We start from the raw sequence: 20,554 nt of genomic DNA on the forward strand, positions 1-20,554 counted from the left end.
TTGGCTGATATTATATTGCACAAAGCCAAAACTAATGTGCATTTTATCAAACTAGATCTTTTTCCTCTTTTGTTTTCACGATACCACTCCTTATCCTTACAAGGAAAAGGGCATCACTGCCTTGACTTTGAATAGATTGAGGAAAAATGGAAAACCAGCGCAAAGGGTCGTTCTAGCAAACTGACAGGTTTAGTGTTAAGTAAACGTTCAAACAAATTAGGTAAAATTCTTAAGGAGGCGAGGCGAGCTAGTCGTACTTAGTCTCAAAATTTTACCTAACATGTTTAAAATGTCTTAGACTTAGACTTAACAGGCGCGTAGCTTCCTATACGCGAGTAGGCGGCTGAATCCATATGATTCTGACAAAAAGTCAGCCAAAGTTGCAGTTTGCGTACTTGACAACATGATTCTAAATCTGTCCATTTTCCAATACTAATTAAAGCAACTCAGAACGCCGAGAATGCACTTGCACCAGACTGCACCATGGTTTTCAAAATAATCCGAGGGGGCATGTCCCCGGACCCCCCCTTTAATAATTATATGAATCCACTTGAATAAAGGGCTAGCTACGCCCCTGGAGTATAACCTGTTTCGCTTTCTCCGCCCTGCTTGATCTTTGAGATTGTATCTTATATGTTGTAAATGTCTTAGATTATAACCCGGTTTCAGCAGGCGGGAAACCAAATTAAATGTCATTTCTGTAAAGTTGTTAAACTACAAATCTTAATAACGACTAGTCGTGGTACTTATTGAAGACTGAAAATGTAGGTTATAATTCAACATTAATCTCTGCCGCATTACAAATGTTCGCATCTTAAATGATTGAAAATGTTCATTTGCATTTTATAAATTATGTTTGTATATTTTCTATATATTCGATAGGACCTGAACGCATTGTTAGAATAATCGGTAATTGAAACTAAAATAATTTATAATTAAAATACAATATACAAGCACAGATATGGCACTTCCGTTACTTTTGCCAACCGAGGGAGATAAAAGCTAGTCTCACCCACATCCCCCTTATTGAATTATCACCGATCATCGGGAAACTACCCCCAGCCAAATCTTGTCTCAATAATGACCCTCATTGATTGTGCCCCCCCCCCCCCCCCTCTAAGAGTGCAGACTCTGCAGACCCCGCCGACACTGTGACTACATCATCCTCTGGATTGGGCACCTTAACCTTCATATCAGCCCTATTATCAGTTAGACATACCCTGACAACGAAGGGTTGAACCTGTACCAGGCGTGGATCAGACACACAAACTACCTGTTTGGGCAAACGTCACCTCGAATAATTCCCTGAACTTTATTCCGGGCCCGGAGACTGTTCAGCCTCCCCCCCCCCCCCGCCAACTCTCGAAGTTACTACCAGAGGAAGCATTGCTCCCTCTCTGAGCTAACCATTTGGCCCATAAATTGACATTAATTGCACAAACAACACCCGACTCTCAGACTTCAAACGCTTCCCAATTAGAAGACCATCAAACTTTACTCACACGGTTTATTTAACTTGAGCCCTACCCACTTTTGCCCCCGGGGCTGCATGATTCAGGTTTAACCACCTTGTCATCATGAACCACATCAAATCTTCCCCCTGCGTGCGTACTCTTAGGAATTTCTATTAGGGCTTGGCCCCCTCCCATTCCCTCGGTCGGCCTCCTGGTGTTACCAGAAAATCCGATAAGTGCAAGTTCAACCCGGCCGGTAGAGCCAGGGGATATAAGTAACCCCCTCATATGTGTCTGAACCACTTCCTACTGGTGTGAAACTCAGATATCTTCCCTTGCGATTATATACCCCCTAGAACCACACAAGAATCCTCTAGGGGGTCATATTCCCACGCGTATTCCACCCAATAGCTCGCGGGCCATTGCCGGAGTCAAGGTATGACCCCTTAGTTAATCCCCGATCCTTGACATGGCGAACCAATAGCAACACCATAATGCCCCATTCTCTGCCCTGCTGACCCGATTCCCTATGCCCCTGATGCGCTACATGATACATTGCCCTATCCGGTGCATGGGATCTGTTTGACTGAGATAGATCCAGAGGATAATTCAGGGATACGCATGCGAATTACCATAAGTTTGGAAGTGTGTCATTAACTTGGTCATGTGGCAAAGTAGGGTACCCCTGTCCTCAACCCAAAATCCTTGGTGGGGACGGTATTACTCCTGGTTGTTGAACCCGTGGGCCACTATGCACCATTATTGGGTAGTTAAATGGGGGTTTGCGAACGGGGAACCATAAATTTGTGGGTCAATGTTATCGTTTCTACGAAAATCAGATGGGTAACAAACATATTATGGATACGGCTGCGGGATGGGCCACCTTCATCCAAATTTGTGTAAAAACGAATATGAGGGTCTATATTTCTAAATTGAATCCATGAAGGAACCCATCTACGGTCATTGTTGGTATATGGGTACGTTGCGGTCGGGTGATGTTGCGAGTGGGGATACTTAGCCCAAACCCCATGATACTCTTCCCATAATTCTGATGGAACCCGATACCCCGAGAGTCGTCAATAATGTTCGGAAATGTTTCTTCCCTTTCCCTATGAACATGTGGGTACCCTGTTGGACTATGGGCCTCTATACCTCAAACTTATAGGATTAATTTTCTGATCCCAATAGATGCCCGTTAACCCCCGAAGATTCTACGATCTTCAGGCCCATTACCTAAATTTGGATCTTATAAGATCTTTCACTACCCCGAAGATCAACCTTCTTCCGATCATAGCACTCTAAAGACTGATATCTCGCTGTGAAAGCCACCTCGCCAAAGGTATAACTCTCAGGATAAAACATAGGAACATCTGTAGGGGTCATCGTTGTATATGAGAATCCCCCTGGTGCATCTAGGTCATGTACCTTACCATCACGTTCCCGGGGGGCGATTACGCTGGGGCCGCTGACATAAGTTGTAGACTCTCATGGTCTGTTAAAGTAACTGATATCGATGTGTTTGGTATTGCGTTCAGATAACATGCGAAGCGACGCATAATCTACCAATGAGATTCTTGACGACCATATGTACACCAACTGAAATGAAATCATATTTAAGGTATTACTCGCTTCACACCAAGGCCACCCTGGTTCAGAGCCCGTCTTGGACGCATGCGTGATTGGTTGATCGTCACAAAGCAGGATAATTTGGTTTTCTCCGGGTTCTCCGGTTCCCACACAAAACAAATTCACACTCTCGCGCAATATCGTGCTAATCAAGTTAATGTAACCTTTTTTTTAAAAAATCGTATTCAAATAGATAAAATTAAATCTAAGTCCAATCATATTGCAATGACGATATAAAATGCTGGCCGTTTTACATCTTTCCTTGATACGCAATGAATTATCTGCTCTATTTGATTAAGTACTTTTTGAATGACCCTCGAACACGTTATTCTTTACCTGCACCGATTTTGAAAATCACGCCATTTGACAATGATCTGGAGTATATAAAAGATACAAGTATGTTTTGAAATTCACCATTCACAGCGAACCTCCAGAGAGATAGGACTCATTTAAATTACATAATCAATTTGGTGCTTGGAAATGCTTGAAAGGAAGAGGACTGGAATTCGATGTTAATTTTGGAAAGAGAGTGTTAAATATTACGTGAGTAATCATCCTTCTTTAATGTGACTCGCACATGGTTTGTTGAATGTTTTTTTGTTTTTTTTTAATTCCGAATTAAGTTTGGCAAATCATAAGGAGTGTTTAAACAAAAATATCAAAATTCTCAGCAAATGTTGATATTTGCTTAAATGTCGTTTTTAAAGACCACATTTTTCATAAGCGTTAATTACGCGATTGAAAATTAATTACGGATGTGGTGTTGCGTGACTGGTTGATTGACATCATCACGTGATGTTATCAATGTATCCTTTACAGATCAACATATCCTCCACTTTTGTCAAAGTTCCGGTGGCCGTGTGAACTAGCCGGCTGTTTTCTTTTTTTTCTTGTTTTTACCGGCATTAAAACCAAAATACTTGTTTATGCTATAACGCTTGTTTTTCTGCAATTTCGATATCATAGAGTTAAATAATGACAAAATAAGTGTGTTCAATTGCATTACCGGGAAAACTAATTTTTGGTCCAGAAACATGAGCGAGTCACTTTAAGGTTATTAACATTTTCAATTATAAAAGGTATTCATGTTTTTCTTAATAACGTGGAAAAGCTTGCATAAATAAATTGGGTACTAAGATGATTTAATGCTCCGTCCAAAGAAATCCTTTCAACTTGACGTTTTCTATAAAATAGGGTCAAAATATTAACAATATCGTCCATTCTGCTGTTTTTTCTAATGAGTTCGTACCTATTGTATGTATAGCCTGTTTCAACTTTGTCCCGGAAAACAGGCAACTAGTTAAGCAGGCTTCCACATAGTTTACTCTATAATTGATACTAATGTTGAACATCTATTTTATAGTTGTTTAAATTCAAACATTAATCTATTTTGGTTTATTAGTTTAATGTCGAGGCTGGGACCTTGTTAGTCCAATGCTATTGTTTGTTTTGTTTTTGATTTTTTTTTTTTTTTTTAAACTTAGTTCATAAGAACATAATACAATTAAATATCACTAATTCGTTTTGTTTCAGTACAACACTAACCCTCTAAGCATAATATTATACAACACTTCACAAGATAGCTGGAAATCTCTTTTCTGTAAATACTGTCCTTTGCTTATCTTTAAAAAATCAGGGGCGGCACCAGGATTCGACGTTATAGGGGGCGTAACTTAGGAGCGTAATCTTTTAACTTGCGGCCCAACCTCAGAACAGAAATTTATTATGATAAAGTGTTGCAGGGGGGTTACAAATTTCATTACTTTTTTCACCTATATTGAAATAAACAGTTAACCTAGACAATTCAGGGGGGACCCCTTTGTTTTATAACGGTGGAGAGAAAGAAAATGTATTGTCTAAAAACAATAGTTATATCAACATATCGCATACCATTTTAAAGGGTTTTCATTCCTATTTTCATGTCACCTGTTTAACAATTCACTGTTTCTATGTTGATTTAGAAATTTGAAAAAAACCTGGACTCCTGTATGTTTGATTTACATACCTTGTTATTTTCTTGTATGCCAAAGACATTACATATCTTCAGTGGTGTTGTTTATAGCATTATATATACCCGAAATTATATTTATCAACATTTTAGACACAAACAATGAGCCAGACGCCTGTGTGTAAGAACAACCCCCTTTCAGTCACGTGATTCCTCAAACTGTATACATGCTTGAACAGTTGGTACTGTACACTAAGCAACTATCCCTTAAAAAAGAGAAACATACTGAAATAGACTATAGAATAAGGAAGATTCTTTGAAAATGACGTCATTGCTGTCAACTTTTCTCAGTGATTACACGCGGTTTATTTTTATTGTAAATATGTGCCGAGGAATTAAAATATATGTTAGAACTGGTAGAATACTGAAACGTTTTATGGCTCTATCGCCCTGTCACGTGAATTGGGACAGATTTTGGAATAACGTTAACGAAAAACATGGTAAATATATTTCTCAATATGCAGCTTGTTGTGTTAAATGTTGTGACATTGTCAATGTTTTTGCCTCGTGCTGTCATTGTTCCGTTCACTATATTTTTGCATAAATTGGGTCACACAATTATTGACGTTTGCTTACCTATCTCGTCGTGTTAGTATGCAGGTATTTTGTCTTGATCGTTTATAGGAATAGGGAGACCCTAACTATCTGGCGTATTGCTACTCTGGCCTCTATTTGAGGGAGAAATATCTGACTTTAAACAACTACCTAGTCGACTCAAATAACGCGGGCCTCACCTGCTAGATCTTCTTAATGAGCTCATTATTTTATCGTGAAATGCAGATAAGTAATGTTATTTATAACGCACTCAGCACTTTTAATGTACTTAAGTTTTACCTTAAGCTTACATTCATTGAAAGTAAACATACGTTATAGCTTTAGCCTACGTCCATTAACGGTTAACGGACGTTAAACCTTACGTTACGTCAATTATAATAAAGCTTTTATTATAAAATTAGCGAATGTCTATTTAGGCTTAAATGACTCGGGCACGCTGCGTAGCAGGTAACTCGGCAAGCCTCGTTACCTGGCAACGCAGGTGCCCTCGAGTCGGATTTTTCGATCCGGAACGGACACACATGATAAATATTTTTCTAGCATACCTTGAATTACACTTTTTTTTGTGAAAAATGCATAGAAAAGCGCAGTTTTGTAAATTTCACCAAAAAGCACGTGCGATGATGTTAGCTGACGTCATGACGCGCATTAATATTTATTCACTGCATACGTCAAGAAGGTCCTTCAGTATCACGTCTTTTAAGGGTTATTTTGTTTTGTTTTGTAGGTGTGTTTTTGTAAAGTTAATAGTTATGGAACTCATCTACTGACAACTTATAATTATGGTTAGATTTAATGTAAAATAAAAGAAATGAAAAGTAATACGTCACAGCGCGTGACTCATCTGACATGGGGGGATGCCAGATGGAGTTTCCCAGCACGGCTGAATTCACCGGAAATGCCTATCCGATGTGCTAGAAACTTATAGTCATACATATAGCCCATGACCATTAACGGCAAACGGACGTTCTACCTAAAGCTCAAAATGATTAACGTTTAACGGACTTTAAACCTTAAAAGCTGAATACCATCTAAGGTTAAGGTAGCACACCCATAGTGAACACCTCCACCCTTCAATATAAATGATTTAGCCTATGTTGTTAAGCATAGCTCTACAAATCTTTTTAGGGCTTCAACGAAGGGGTTCGAATCCACCCAGAAGCACGTATATTTCTTTTTTTTTTTTTACTGTTTTAGCTTACATCTTATACGGAAGTTTATAAAAAAATATCAAGAAATAATTAAATACTTTTCTACACACAAATATTTGATTTAAAAAAAACCCATAACTTTCAGGCCCGGATGAAATATGTGGTTGGGTATTTCGAACTCTATTTTTTTTAAAGAGACGGTAAAACATTTAGATGTTTTTGGCAAAATGTTCCCAAAAGATTAAAGTTAGTTACTAACAAAGAACAGCTTATTTGTTTTTCTACAACTTTGCTTTAAAATGTCTATGTTCCAATTTGTACGCGGTCAAAACAGTATGCTAAAATTGTCATACCATATGGCTATTTCAGTACAGATTGATTATATTTGTTGATGATGTGATCAATAATGTACCATTTCTGAAAGCAAATATTAACTGTCACCCATCGTCGGCAACCACGGCACTTTCTTCCGTTCCACTTCATAAATACCGTGGGACAATTGACTGACAAAATCTCGTTTTAATGAATACACATGAGGCAGGAGAGACAACTCTTCTTCGGATGAATTCGCATGTTACACTCAAATATTGTTCAATAACTTCACAGTGTAAGCAGTCTCCGTGGCCGTGTGGTCTTGACTACTGCCAAATATTTCTGTACTGAGAATGCGGACCGGTTTATATCCGGAAATCGCCAGAATATTTTTCAACTGTAAAGCATCTGGTACTTTGCGGAACCCATGAAACTGCCTCATTAACTATTCATGATAACGAGATTTTCGTAGCCAAATTGCCCACGGCACATAACGAAGCATTGCGTACAAAGATCTGAAATCGGAGGTGGGATAAAAATTGTTATTTGACGGTAAAGATTTTTTAAAATTAGTTTGAAATGATGCCCATAGGGTCGTACCAACTTAATTGTTGTATTAACTAGAGCTGGGTTCATTTAACGGTTAAAACTGACGTTACTGTATACTTTTAGCTTACGTCAATCCAAGATTGGGGGACGCTTTATATTCAGCTTACGTTCTTTAAATGTTAACTAACGTTAAATCTTAATCTTACGTCCGTAAAAGGCTATTATTGGGTAACGGACGTTTAACCTTTAGTTCACGTTGACTAACGGTTAAGGGATGTTATACCCTTAGCTAACGTCGATTTACGGTTTTTGGACGTTGTATCTTAAAGCTGCACTCTCAAAGATTAACCATTTTTAAAACTTTTTTATTTTTGTCTTGGAAGGAGCAAATGTTTGCGTAAATATCTGCAAACCAATGATATAAGATTGCTGACAAAAAATCAGATCGCATTTTTTCATATTTCCGTTCGAAAATTAATGTTTTATTGCCTAAACCGTTACTAACGGTTTAAGAAAAATGCATAACACATCAATTTTTGAACTGAAATATAAAAATATGCGATCTAATTTTTTGTCAGCAGTCTTATTTAACTGGTTTCCATGGATTTTTGCAAAAAAAATGGCTCGTTCCAAGACAAAAAATAAAAAAAAGTTTCAAAAACATTCAATCTGTGAGAGTGCAGCTTTAATTAAGCTTATGCCCATATTTTAACATATGTTATAGATCACAGCCTTTAACGGTTATGGTATAATATATGTTTTGCTTACGTCCGTTAACGGTTAATGGACGTTATACTTTTCGCTAACGTCAGATAATCATTTACAGACGTAATACCTTAAGCTCATGGTCGATTACGTTTTAAGGAAGATATGCTTTTTGCTCACGTCCATCGACAGTTAACTGCTGTTATAATTTTAGCTTACGTATGTGCACGGATTTCGGATACATGTTATTCCTTTAACTAACTTCCGGAAACGGTTAACGTAATATGACTCTGTCAAACGTCTGTTTACGGTCAAGCACGTTGTGCGTTTTTAAGTTTGATAGCGTTTGATAGGAGTAATTCTTTAGCGTTCGTCCGTATTGGCATAACGGACGTCATAAACATTTTTTTACATTCGCCAGGTGTAATAAAATTTGCCTACGGCTGATAATGGTAAAATGAAGTCAAACATTTAGCTTAGGACCGTATTAACGGACTTTATACCTTAAGTTCATGGCCATTTACGATAAACGGACGTAATACCTTTACCTCACGTCTGTCCGCGCAAGCGAATGTTAAAACTTTCGTTTACGTCAATAAAGAGTTAACCGCTTTATCTGCATTCATTTACAGTTAACAGACGGTATATCTGTAGCCTACGTCCATTATCAGTTGGACTTTATTCCTTAAACTTACTAACGTTAAATGATAACGGATGTTTACCTTGTTGTACACTTTCCGTACGTCCAATAACGGTTTACGTACGTTAACAATTGACGGACGTTATACCTCCAACTTTCGTCCAAACGGTTGACAGATGAAATACATAAGCATTCACTATTAACGGACGTTGTACCTTTACCTCACGTCCGTTAACTTAATCTGTTAGATGTGAACGCATGTTATACCCTTAGCTGACGTTCATTAACTGTTCAACTGGCGTAATAGCTTTACCGTACCGCTATTTACAGTTAATGGAAACCATTTCTTTATTACACGTACAAAAAACGGAGGTTTAACTTTGAGCTTACGTCCATTAACTGTTGACTAATGTAATACATTTGGCCGCGTTCTTTTACGGTTTATTGACGTTATACTTATAGATAACGTCCATTAACTGTTGACTAATGTAATACATTTGGCTGCGTTCTTTTACGGTTTATTGACGTTATACTTATAGATAACGTCCATTAACTGTTGACTTATGTAATACCTATGGCTGCGTTCTTTTACGGTTTATTGACATTATACTTATAGATAACGTCCATTAATGTTGACTAATGTAATACCTTTGGCTGCATTCTTTTACGGTTTATTGACGTTATACTTAGAGATTAATATATGGCCGCGCGGGGCCAATGAGTGATAATAGCCCCGGCATATCGATAATGGCCCTCGGGCTAAAGCGCTCGGGCCATTATCCACATGCCGGGGCTATTATCACTCATTGGCCCCGTGCGGCCATATATTAATCTCTAAATAACGTCCATTAACTGTTGTCTGATGTAATACCTCTGGCTGCGTTCTTTTACGGTTTACTGACGTTATACTTATAGATAACGTCCACTAACTGTTGACTAATGTAATTCCTTTGGCCGCGTTCTTTTACGGTTTACTGACGTTATACTTATAGATAACGTCCATTAACTGTTGACTAATGTAATACCTTTGGCTGCGTTCTTTTACGGTTTACTGACGTTATACTTATAGATAACGTCAACTAACTGTTGACTTATGTAATACCTTTGGCTGCGTTCTTTTACGGTTTACTGACGTTATACTTATAGATAACGTCCACTTACTGTTGACTAATGTAATACCTTTGGCCGCGTTCTTTTACGGTTTACTGACGTTATACTTTATAGCTTACGTCCATTAACTGTTGAATGATGTACTACCTTAAATGAGTTCTTTTACGTATAACTCACGTTATACTTGTGTAGCTGACGTCCATTAACTGTTGAATGATGTACTACCTTAAGCAGCGTTCTTTTACGGTGAACTGACGTTTTACTTATAGTTTACGTCAATTGACTAATGTAATACCTTTAGCTGCGTCAATTTACGGTTAACTGACGTTATACTTATAGCGTACGTCCATTTAAAATCATCGAATGACGTTATAACTTTAGCTTACGTCCACTAACGGTTCACTGGTGATATACATTGAGTTTACATCCTTTAAGGGTTAACTGATGTTTTATAAAGATGGCCACATTGTAAATTAGCTGTGTGCTGTATGTAATGTCCTAAGATGTATTGTGTTAGTACATATTCTAAATGCGTTACCAACTGAAAATAAATGTATTATAAATATCATCATTATTATGTTTCCCCTTTGACTGGAAGGCCGACATATTGTATTTGTCATTATACTCTTCTTCAAACTTTGTCCGCAGCAGAACTAAAAAAATAAAACTTATTATAACTTCGGGGTACTTTGTTGTAAATTAATCTCCCTTTGTCCATTGTCATAAAGTTATACTGCAAACTTTGTCCATACACTTACTTAAAAACTTGTTGGAGTAATTGATTAAAACTTGGAACATAGATTGATAGCAATGTTGAGTACCCTGCAAGGTATAATGATGTAAACAAAGTCCTGGTTCTTACTCAAATATAGATTGAAACTTGGCACATAGATTGATAGCAATGTTAAGTTGAGTACCCTGCAAGGTATAATGATGTAAACAAAGTCCTGGTTCTTACTCAAATATAGATTGAAACTTGGCACATAGATTGGTAGCAATGTTAAGTTGAGTACCCTGCAAGGTATAATGATGTAAACAAAGTCCTGGTTCTTACTCAAATATAGGTTGAAACTTGGCACATAGATTGATAGCAATGTTAAGTTGAGTACCATGCAAGGTATAATGATGTAAACAAAGTCCTGGTTCTTACTCAAATATAGATTGAAACTTGGCACATAGATTGATAGCAATGTTAAGTTGAGTACCCTGCAAGGTATAATGATGTAAAAAGTCCTGGTTCTTACTCAAATATAGATTGAAACTTGGCACATAGATTGATAGCAATGTTAAGTTGAGTACCCTGCAAGGTATAATGATGTAAACAAAGTCCTGGTTCTTACTCAAATATAGATTGAAACTTGGCACATAGATTGATAGCAATGTTAAGTTGAGTACCCTGCAAGGTATAATGATGTAAAAAGTCCTGGTTCTTACTCAAATATAGATTGAAACTTGGCACATAGATTGATAGCAATGTTAAGTTGAGTACCCTGCAAGGTATAATGATGTAAACAAAGTCCTGGTTCTTACTCAAATATAGATTGAAACTTGGCACATAGATTGATAGCAATGTTAAGTTGAGTACCCTGCAAGGTATAATGATGTAAACAAAGTCCTGGTTCTTACTCAAATATAGATTGAAACTTGGCACATAGATTGATAGCAATGTTAAGTTGAGTACCATGCAAGGTATAATGATGTAAACAAAGTCCTGGTTTTAACTCAAATATAGATTGAAACTTGGCACATAGATTGATTGCAATGTTAAGTTGAGTACCCTGCAAGGTATAATGATGTAAACAAAGTCCTGGTTCTTACTCAAATATAGATTGAAACTTGGAACATAGATTGATATCGATGTTAAGTTGAGTACCCTGCAAGGTATAATGATGTAAACAAGGTCCTGGTTCTTACTCAAATATAGATTGAAACTTGGCACATAGATTGATAGCAATGTTAAGTTGAGTACCCTGCAAGGTATAATGATGTAAACAAAGTCCTGGTTTTAACTCAAATATAGATTGAAACTTGGCACATAGATTGATAGCAATGTTAAGTTGAGTACCCTGCAAGGTATAATGATGTAAAAAGTCCTGGTTCTTACTCAAATATAGATTGAAACTTGGCACATAGATTGATAGCAATGTTAAGTTGAGTACCCTGCAAGGTATAATGATGTAAACAAAGTCCTGGTTCTTACTCAAATATAGATTGAAACTTGGCACATAGATTGATAGCAATGTTAAGTTGAGTACCCTGCAAGGTATAATGATGTAAACAAAGTCCTGGTTCTTACTCAAATATAGATTGAAACTTGGCACATAGATTGATAGCAATGTTAAGTTGAGTACCATGCAAGGTATAATGATGTAAACAAAGTCCTGGTTTTAACTCAAATATAGATTGAAACTTGGCACATAGATTGATTGCAATGTTAAGTTGAGTACCCTGCAAGGTATAATGATGTAAACAAAGTCCTGGTTCTTACTCAAATATAGATTGAAACTTGGAACATAGATTGATATCGATGTTAAGTTGAGTACCCTGCAAGGTATAATGATGTAAACAAAGTCCTGGTTCTTACTCAAATATAGATTGAAACTTGGCACATAGATTGATAGCAATGTTAAGTTGAGTACCCTGCAAGGTATAATGATGTAAACAAAGTCCTGGTTTTAACTCAAATATAGATTGAAACTTGGCACATAGATTGATTGCAATGTTAAGTTGAGTACCCTGCAAGGTATAATGATGTAAACAAAGTCCTGGTTCTTACTCAAATATAGATTGAAACTTGGAACATAGATTGATATCGATGTTAAGTTGAGTACCCTGCAAGATATAATGATGTAAACAAAGTCCTGGTTCTTACTCAAATATAGATTGAAACTTGGCACATAGATTGATAGCAATGTTAAGTTGAGTACCCTGCAAGGTATAATGATGTAAACAAAGTCCTGGTTCTTACTCAAATATAGATTGAAACTTGGCACATAGATTGATATCGATGTTAAGTTGAGTACCCTGCAAGGTATAATGATGTAAAAAGTCCTAGTTCTTACTCAAATATAGATTGAAACTTTGCACATAGATTGATTGCAATGTTAAGTTGAGTACCCTGCAAGGTATAATGATGTAAACAAAGTCCTGGTTCTTACTCAAATATAGATTGAAACTTGGCACATAGATTGATAGCAATGTTAAGTTGAGTACCCTGCAAGGTATAATGATGTAAACAAAGTCCTGGTTCTTACTCAAATATAGATTGAAACTTGGAACATAGATTGATAGCAATTTTAAGTTGAGTACCCTGCAAGGTATAATGATGTAAACAAAGTCCTGGTTCTTACTCAAATATAGATTGAAACTTGGAACATAGATTGATAGCAATGTTAAGTTGAGTACCCTGCAAGGTATAATGATGTAAACAAAGTCCTGGTTCTTACTCAAATATAGATTGAAACTTGGCACATAGATTGATAGCAATGTTAAGTTGAGTACCCTGCAAGGTATAATGATGTAAACAAAGTCCTGGTTCTTACTCAAATATAGATTGAAACTTGGCACATAGATTGACAGCAATGTTAAGTTGAGTACCCTGCAAGGTATAATGATGTAAACAAAGTCCTGTTTCTTACTCAAATATAGATTGAAACTTGGCACATACATAGAAACCGATGTGAAGTTGTGATTATGACTCTGAGGCACATACTTTGAAAAAGGTTTTCCCCTTGTTTATTTGTTTTATAATGCAGACTGGTATCAAAAACTACTTGAAGGAATTGATTGAAACATAATAGCTAGCTAGTAATGTGCAGTTGTACACCTTGCACAATATATATTTTTTCTGGTTATTATTATTATTATTATTATTATTATTATTATTATTATTATTATTATTATTATTATTATTATAATCATAATCAGTAGTAGAAGCAGCAGCAGCAGCAGCAGCAGCAGCAGCAGCAGCAGTAGTAGTAGTAGTAGTAGTACGCTGACTTTAAGGAATGGTTAACTGACTTTATACCCTTAGCTTACGTGCTTCTTAAGATGATGTTTTACCTTTAGCTTACGTTCTCCAACGCTTCATAAATGATTCAGTTAATTTCAATGCACATACAATGATGTATCCGTATTGTAGGTCCGTGATGCTCCGAAACTTGAGGGTACTGACGATAACATAAAGGTCTGGCTGTCTGATCTAAAGGCCTTATTTTCTGACTCCACATCCAACAAAGACAATATCCGTGCGCAAGATGCCGTAGACCAGCTCTATAAAGTAAGACTTCGTGGAATTCTGGATATAGATGATCGGTTAATGTTCAAAGTGTACATGCATTTTATGTCTTGCAGTTGGGTGTACGTTGACGTTGAAACACACGCTAATAATTAATATAGCAATAGTTTATTTCACAGCTGGAGAGAGACGAACTTGTGATTGGACGTTCAGACATCGAAGCAGCACTTGACCTGTTGAACAGAGCAAGCAATAATGGCTGAACAGCAACGTGCGTTAGAGAGAGAAACTGGGGATTTCGTCGAAGTGCTTGAAAATGAAGCTGAAGTTACCATCGACCGTATACAAGATGTTGGAAGTATAGTTAAAGATGAATTAGAGAGGAAAGCGTCGGTCCTTGGTGACGTGCTCCAGTTCGAGACAGATGTAGGCGTCCATGCTATACAAGATGCTGAAGACAAAGCCCTCCAGAACATAAAAGGGTTGAATGAAGATGAACAGACCTCGTTTAAATCAGGTCAGTGGTTTGTTTTGAAATAATATTGAGGCTTTCTGCAAGAAAATTTCATTAATAATTTTGCGTGCCTTTTTGCGTTCATACGGCATGGGAACACGCTCTCAATCTTTTAATATCAAATTTGTTAAAGATGTACTGTTACTCCCAAATTAAAATTGACCACAATTAAAACAAAAACATTGTTTTCGATATTTATTTTCTTTTTTGGTAATCAAAACAATTGCATGAATTACGTTACATCTTATTTGTGAGTAAGTATGGTCAATGGACTAAATGACCGACATTATGCAAATAAGACGTAAAAATAGTTAAATGCAAGACTTGATTCAACAAAATCAGAATAATGCATCATCTCGTTAAAAGTGCGATCCTTTTTTACTGTAATTATAAGCTGCATGTAGCATTGAATAATTTTGTATTGTTTCAACGTTTACAACAAATGAATAAATCATACTGTCAAAAATCATTTAACTGTAATAAAAAAAATCTTAAATATGATAACAAGAAAACAGTTATATCATGTTGATGTTAAAGCCTTTATTCATGATTCATGGGTCAATATCATCTGCGTATCTGCAATTACTTAATTACTGCGTAAAATAAAATATATGTATCGCAATATACACATTGTCTGGACGAGAGTAGTCACGTGGTGTTTGTAATTGACACCGGAAAAATAATATTTAAAACTAATATTAAAAGAACCGTATCGCAATATATCACGTTACGGATACATATATCACAGTGTACATCACGATCGGCTTCTCGGCGTATCATTCCCACTCTATTTGTAAGACACAGACTGGACGAGAGCCGTCACGTGGTGTTTAATTAAAACCGATGAAAGAATATTATTTAAAAAAGCTATTTTTATAATTCGTTTGTCATTCATTTCCAACGAACTTTACATGCTAAATTTTGGCACCCTTTGATGTGTTGCATCAATGGTCTTTCTATCATCGAATTGTATTTATAAAACGTTTATTTATTTTACAATACATTCATGTGTATTTAAAAATGTGTGTTTCGGGCAGGGATCTTACTTAAGAAATATAACACACCACTGAGGGTCATATGACATTATAAGGACCGGCCATTCAGCCACCACTGGTGTATATGGCTCTAGCCGAGATCCATTCACCTTCGGGGGCTGACTGACCGGTCCTTAATATGCCATATGGCCCGAGGTGGTGTGTTATATTTCTTATATTATACCGAACACTTTTCATTATAAGTCAATATTTTTAAAGCGATTTAAATGTGTTTTTTAACAAACCTGATAATGTTTACTTGCGACATGTTTTTCGCCGTTGTGAAAATAGCAAGCCGCACTATCAAATCGTATGACATCAGCGGTCCATATTACATTTTCGGCGAGGTCCAGACCGGCCCAAAATATAATATTGACCGCTGACGTCATAATACTGAATTTTCATCAAAATACTGTGATATACGAACCGATCGAGATTATATATATAAAGAAATGATAAATTTATGTGAGGTATAATATACGATATTAGTAATCGAAGAAAAATACTCTATAAAGCAGGAACACCGTTCTCTGGTTTCCATGATAATGATCTGACGGCGACTGTTATCCTGTATCACCAAAAAAACAACTGCACGCTAGCGCTTGGTCCTTCATTAAACATATCTGACGGTTGCTTTTATCAAGTATCACCGAATTATCAACTGCACGCTAACGCTTGGCCCTTTATTTTACAGATCTTACTGCGACTGTTATCGTGTATCACCGGAAAACAATTGCACGCTAACGGTTGGTCCTTTATTTTACAGATCTTACTGCGACTGTTATCGTGTATCACCGGAAAACAACTGCACGCTAACGTTTGGCCCTTTATTTTACAGATCTGAAGGAGGATCTTATCATGTATCACCGGAAAACAACTGCACGCTAACGTTTGGCCCTTTATTTTACAGATCTGAAGGAGGATCTTATCATGTATCACCGGAAAACAACTGCACGCTAACGTTTGGCTCTTTATTTAACAGATCTGAAGGAGGATCTTATCATGTATCACCGGAAAACAACTGCACGCTAACGTTTGGCCCTTTATTTTACAGATCTGAAGGAGGATCTAATCATGTATCACCGGAAAACAACTGCACGCTAACGTTTGGTCCTTTATTTAACAGATCTGAAGGAGGATCTTATCATGTATCACCGGAAAACAACTGCACGCTAACGTTTGGTCCTTTATTTTACAGATCTGAAGGAGGATCTTATCATGTATCACCGGAAAACAACTGCACGCTAACGTTTGGTCCTTTATTTTACAGATCTGAAGGAGGATCTTATCGTGTATCACCGGAAAACAACTGCACGCTAACGTTTGGCCCTTTATTTTACAGATCTGAAGGAGGATCTTATCATGTATCACCGAAAAACAACTGCACGCTAACGTTTGGCCCTTTATTTTACAGATCTGAAGGAGTCTCTAATCATGTATCACCGGAAAACAACTGCACGCTAACGTTTGGCCCTTTATTTTACAGATCTGAAGGAGTCTCTAATCATGTATCACCGGAAAACAACTGCACGCTAACGTTTGGCCCTTTATTTTACAGATCTGAAGGAGTCTCTAATCATGTATCACCGGAAAACAACTGCACGCTAACGTTTGGCCCTTTATTTTACAGATCTGAAGGAGGCTCTTATCATGTATCACCGGAAAACAACTGCACACTATTGCTTGGTCCTTTATTTTACAGAGTTGAAGAAAGGTCTCATCGTATATCATGGCACAAATAACTGCTCGCTACCGCTTGGTCCTTGCTTAGATCTGGAAGATTCAGGACTTGAGGACCTCTATTTATGGCCAAACATTAGTAGGGTTATTCTTCAGTCGATTCATAAAGACAAGACATCAATAGAACAGACTACAGAACCTCTTTCGAATTTGGAACAGTTGTTCAGTTCGAAAGGTATCATATTTCTCACCGCAGACGCTGGTGTTGGAAAGACATCATTTTGTAAGTTTTTAGTTTTATCGTGGTGTAAGATTCAAGAGGGAACGACCGATCTGAAATCAACGGTTAGTGGCACCCAAAACGTTTCTAGCATTATTGAGTATTTGAAGGAATTTACTAATTTGTTTTACGTCAATTTACGTGAAAACCAATGCGCTAAATTAGAGGATATCATTTTCTCGCATACGGAATCTGTTGACACAAAGTTAACGCGGGATAATAAAGCCTTTGATAATATATTGTCGAAAGAAAACGGTTTGTTCATTTTAGACGGCTTAGATGAATGTAAAATTCCCTTGATAATGTCTATGCCTGTAAATAGAAAGTATACTGTTCTCATTACATCACGTCCTTGGAAACTTGCAAACATAAGTATGCAAAAAAAAATATACACATGCACAAATTGAGGTTATGTTTGAACAAGCATTTCAAGACATCATATGATACAGATGATTTCTTAGACGCTGTCAAAACTCAATGTTTAGAATCTCAGCTCGAAAATCCAATGTTTGCGCTGCAGTTGTTATGTATCTATCACGATAAACGCAGTGAGAATAAAACATGTTCGGACAATGCAACCGTTCACAGATTATGTTCAGATTCCGGTACAACGTCAGTACCTCGTCAGACCGGACTGACATACCTTGGTAAGACAAGGTCGCATGTATATGCAAATATGATAGAACTGATGTTACGTAGTACCGAAAAGAAGGAGGAATCACTCGTACAAGATCTCAGTGAGTATTACAAGAACAATGGTCAACCACATGCACTTCCCGAATGTTTTGATGAAAGAAATTACGCGTGCTGTGGTTTAGCAAAACTAATTTACGCTATTGGAAAACTGGCTGCTTATTCACTTTTAGGCGATAATAAATCTTTAATAGAAGAACACCAAATAAGAAAACTTAAGAAAGATGAAACGTCGGTACTTCTCAAATCTGGACTTCTTTCGAAAACAAGCTTGAAAACTATATCAGGAGAGAGCAATGTGTACACATTTTTACATCAGACTTATAAGGAGATGCTTGCATGTGTGTTTCTATCTTCGCATGGTTTTGATAGTGATATTTGGAGAAAATTCATAGAAAATTTTGGTTCTGTTGTGTCACCCGATATGTTGTCTTTTTTATGTGTCATGAACTATGAACAAGGTTGCAAGTGTGTAGATATGTTTAATGAAAGCAAACGGTTGTTTGTTAGAGATGGCACATTTTACACATCCGAACTAATTGCCTATCAAACAACAATTGCAATGACCCACAAAGAATGTTTTGACAATGGAATTAAAGAGCCACGAATTACGTTGAAACACGCACTGCTTAACCCAGATTCAGGCATTGGAACTGATCATGCACTTTTGCAAGGAAGCGGTCTTGAGTTGGAAACACTTTTCATTAGCAACTATTCATTTACCACAGCAATAGAACCGAACTTTTTCTCAAATTCATTGGTGCACTTACTGGTAGAAGATGTTAAGTTTCGCGATGACCATATCGTACTTTCGAAATGTACACATCTCTCAAAGATAGCTATACAGAACACCCGTCTGTCACGCGTAACCATCAACCCGTCTTGTCTAGAGATGTTCTGGGTTTACTTGAACCCTGAACTGATACAAGAAATACCGCCCATAATGTTGTCCTTTGTTGGAGGGTCGAAATTCTCTTCCAATCTAAAAAAACTCAGCTTAGTGCACGTGATCATGGATGTTCCCCTTGATTTGGCAAATTGTCCGCAATTACATAATTTAGGTCTAGGAAATACCTCGTCCGATACTATGACCGATACAGGCGTCGTATATAACATGCAACGTTGTGATGCACTTCAGGAACTGCGGCTTGTCTCATTAACATTCCCTGTAGATACTCACCTGGATCTCAGCGGTCTCACACATCTCTCAAAGATAACTATACAGAATACCCGTCTGTCCCGTGTAACCATCAACCCGTCTTGTCTAGAGAATTTCTGGGTTTACGTAAAGCCTGAACTAATACAAGAAATACCGCCGGTGAAGTTGTCCTTTGTTGGCGGGTCGCAATTCTCTTCCAATCTTAAAAATCTCAGCTTAGCGCACGTGACCATGGATGTTCCCCTTGATTTGGCAAATTGTCCGCAATTACAGCAATTAGTTATGGGAAATACCTCATCCGATTCTTTAACAGGTGTATGCGTTGTACGTAGCATGCAACGTTGTGATGCACTTCAGGAACTGCGGCTTGACACGTTGACATTCCCTGTAGATACGCACCTGGATCTCAGCGGTCTCACACATCTCTCAAAGATAACTATACAGGACAACCGTGTGTCACGCGTAACCATCAACCCGTCTCGTATAGAGAAGTTCTGGGTTTACGTAAAGCCTGAACTAATACAAGAAATACCGCCGGTGAAGTTGTCCTTTGTTGGCGGGTCGCAATTCTCTTCCAATCTTAAAGAACTCAGCTTAGTGCACGTGACCATGGATGTTCCCCTTGATTTGGCAAATTGTCCGCAATTACATAATTTAGGTCTAGGAAATACCTCGTCCGATACTATGACCGATACAGGCGTCGTATATAACATGCAACGTTGTGATGCACTTCAGGAACTGCGGGTTGACGCATTGACATTCCCTGTCGATACTCACCTGGATCTCAGCGGTCTCACACATCTCTCAAAGATAACTATACAGAATACCCGTCTGTCCCGTGTAACCA

The 20,554-nt window shown here is 37.4% G+C and overlaps 1 protein-coding gene across 3 annotated transcripts in view; it reads left to right on the forward strand.

Annotated features, from left to right (window-relative positions):
• The first annotated feature begins 3,503 nt into the window (after window positions 1–3,503).
• LOC128205899 (uncharacterized) overlaps window positions 3,504–20,554 on the forward strand; it is a 32,460-nt gene continuing 15,409 nt past the window's right edge. The window contains exons 1-4 of one of the 3 annotated variants that reach the window (XM_052907955.1): window positions 3,504–3,623; window positions 14,252–14,389; window positions 14,527–14,864; window positions 17,526–19,442. In XM_052907955.1, the coding sequence (XP_052763915.1) occupies window positions 14,603–14,864; window positions 17,526–18,262 (999 nt within the window). In that variant the 5' untranslated portion in view covers window positions 3,504–3,623; window positions 14,252–14,389; window positions 14,527–14,602 and the 3' untranslated portion in view covers window positions 18,263–19,442. Of the gene's footprint in view, window positions 3,624–14,251; window positions 14,390–14,526; window positions 14,865–17,525; window positions 19,443–20,554 lie in introns of those variants that run through there. The other 2 variants (XM_052907956.1, XM_052907957.1) reach the window with 2 other exon arrangements.

This window comes from Mya arenaria, chromosome 10 (genome assembly GCF_026914265.1).
Source record: "Mya arenaria isolate MELC-2E11 chromosome 10, ASM2691426v1".
Lineage (NCBI taxonomy): Eukaryota > Metazoa > Mollusca > Bivalvia > Myida > Myidae > Mya > Mya arenaria.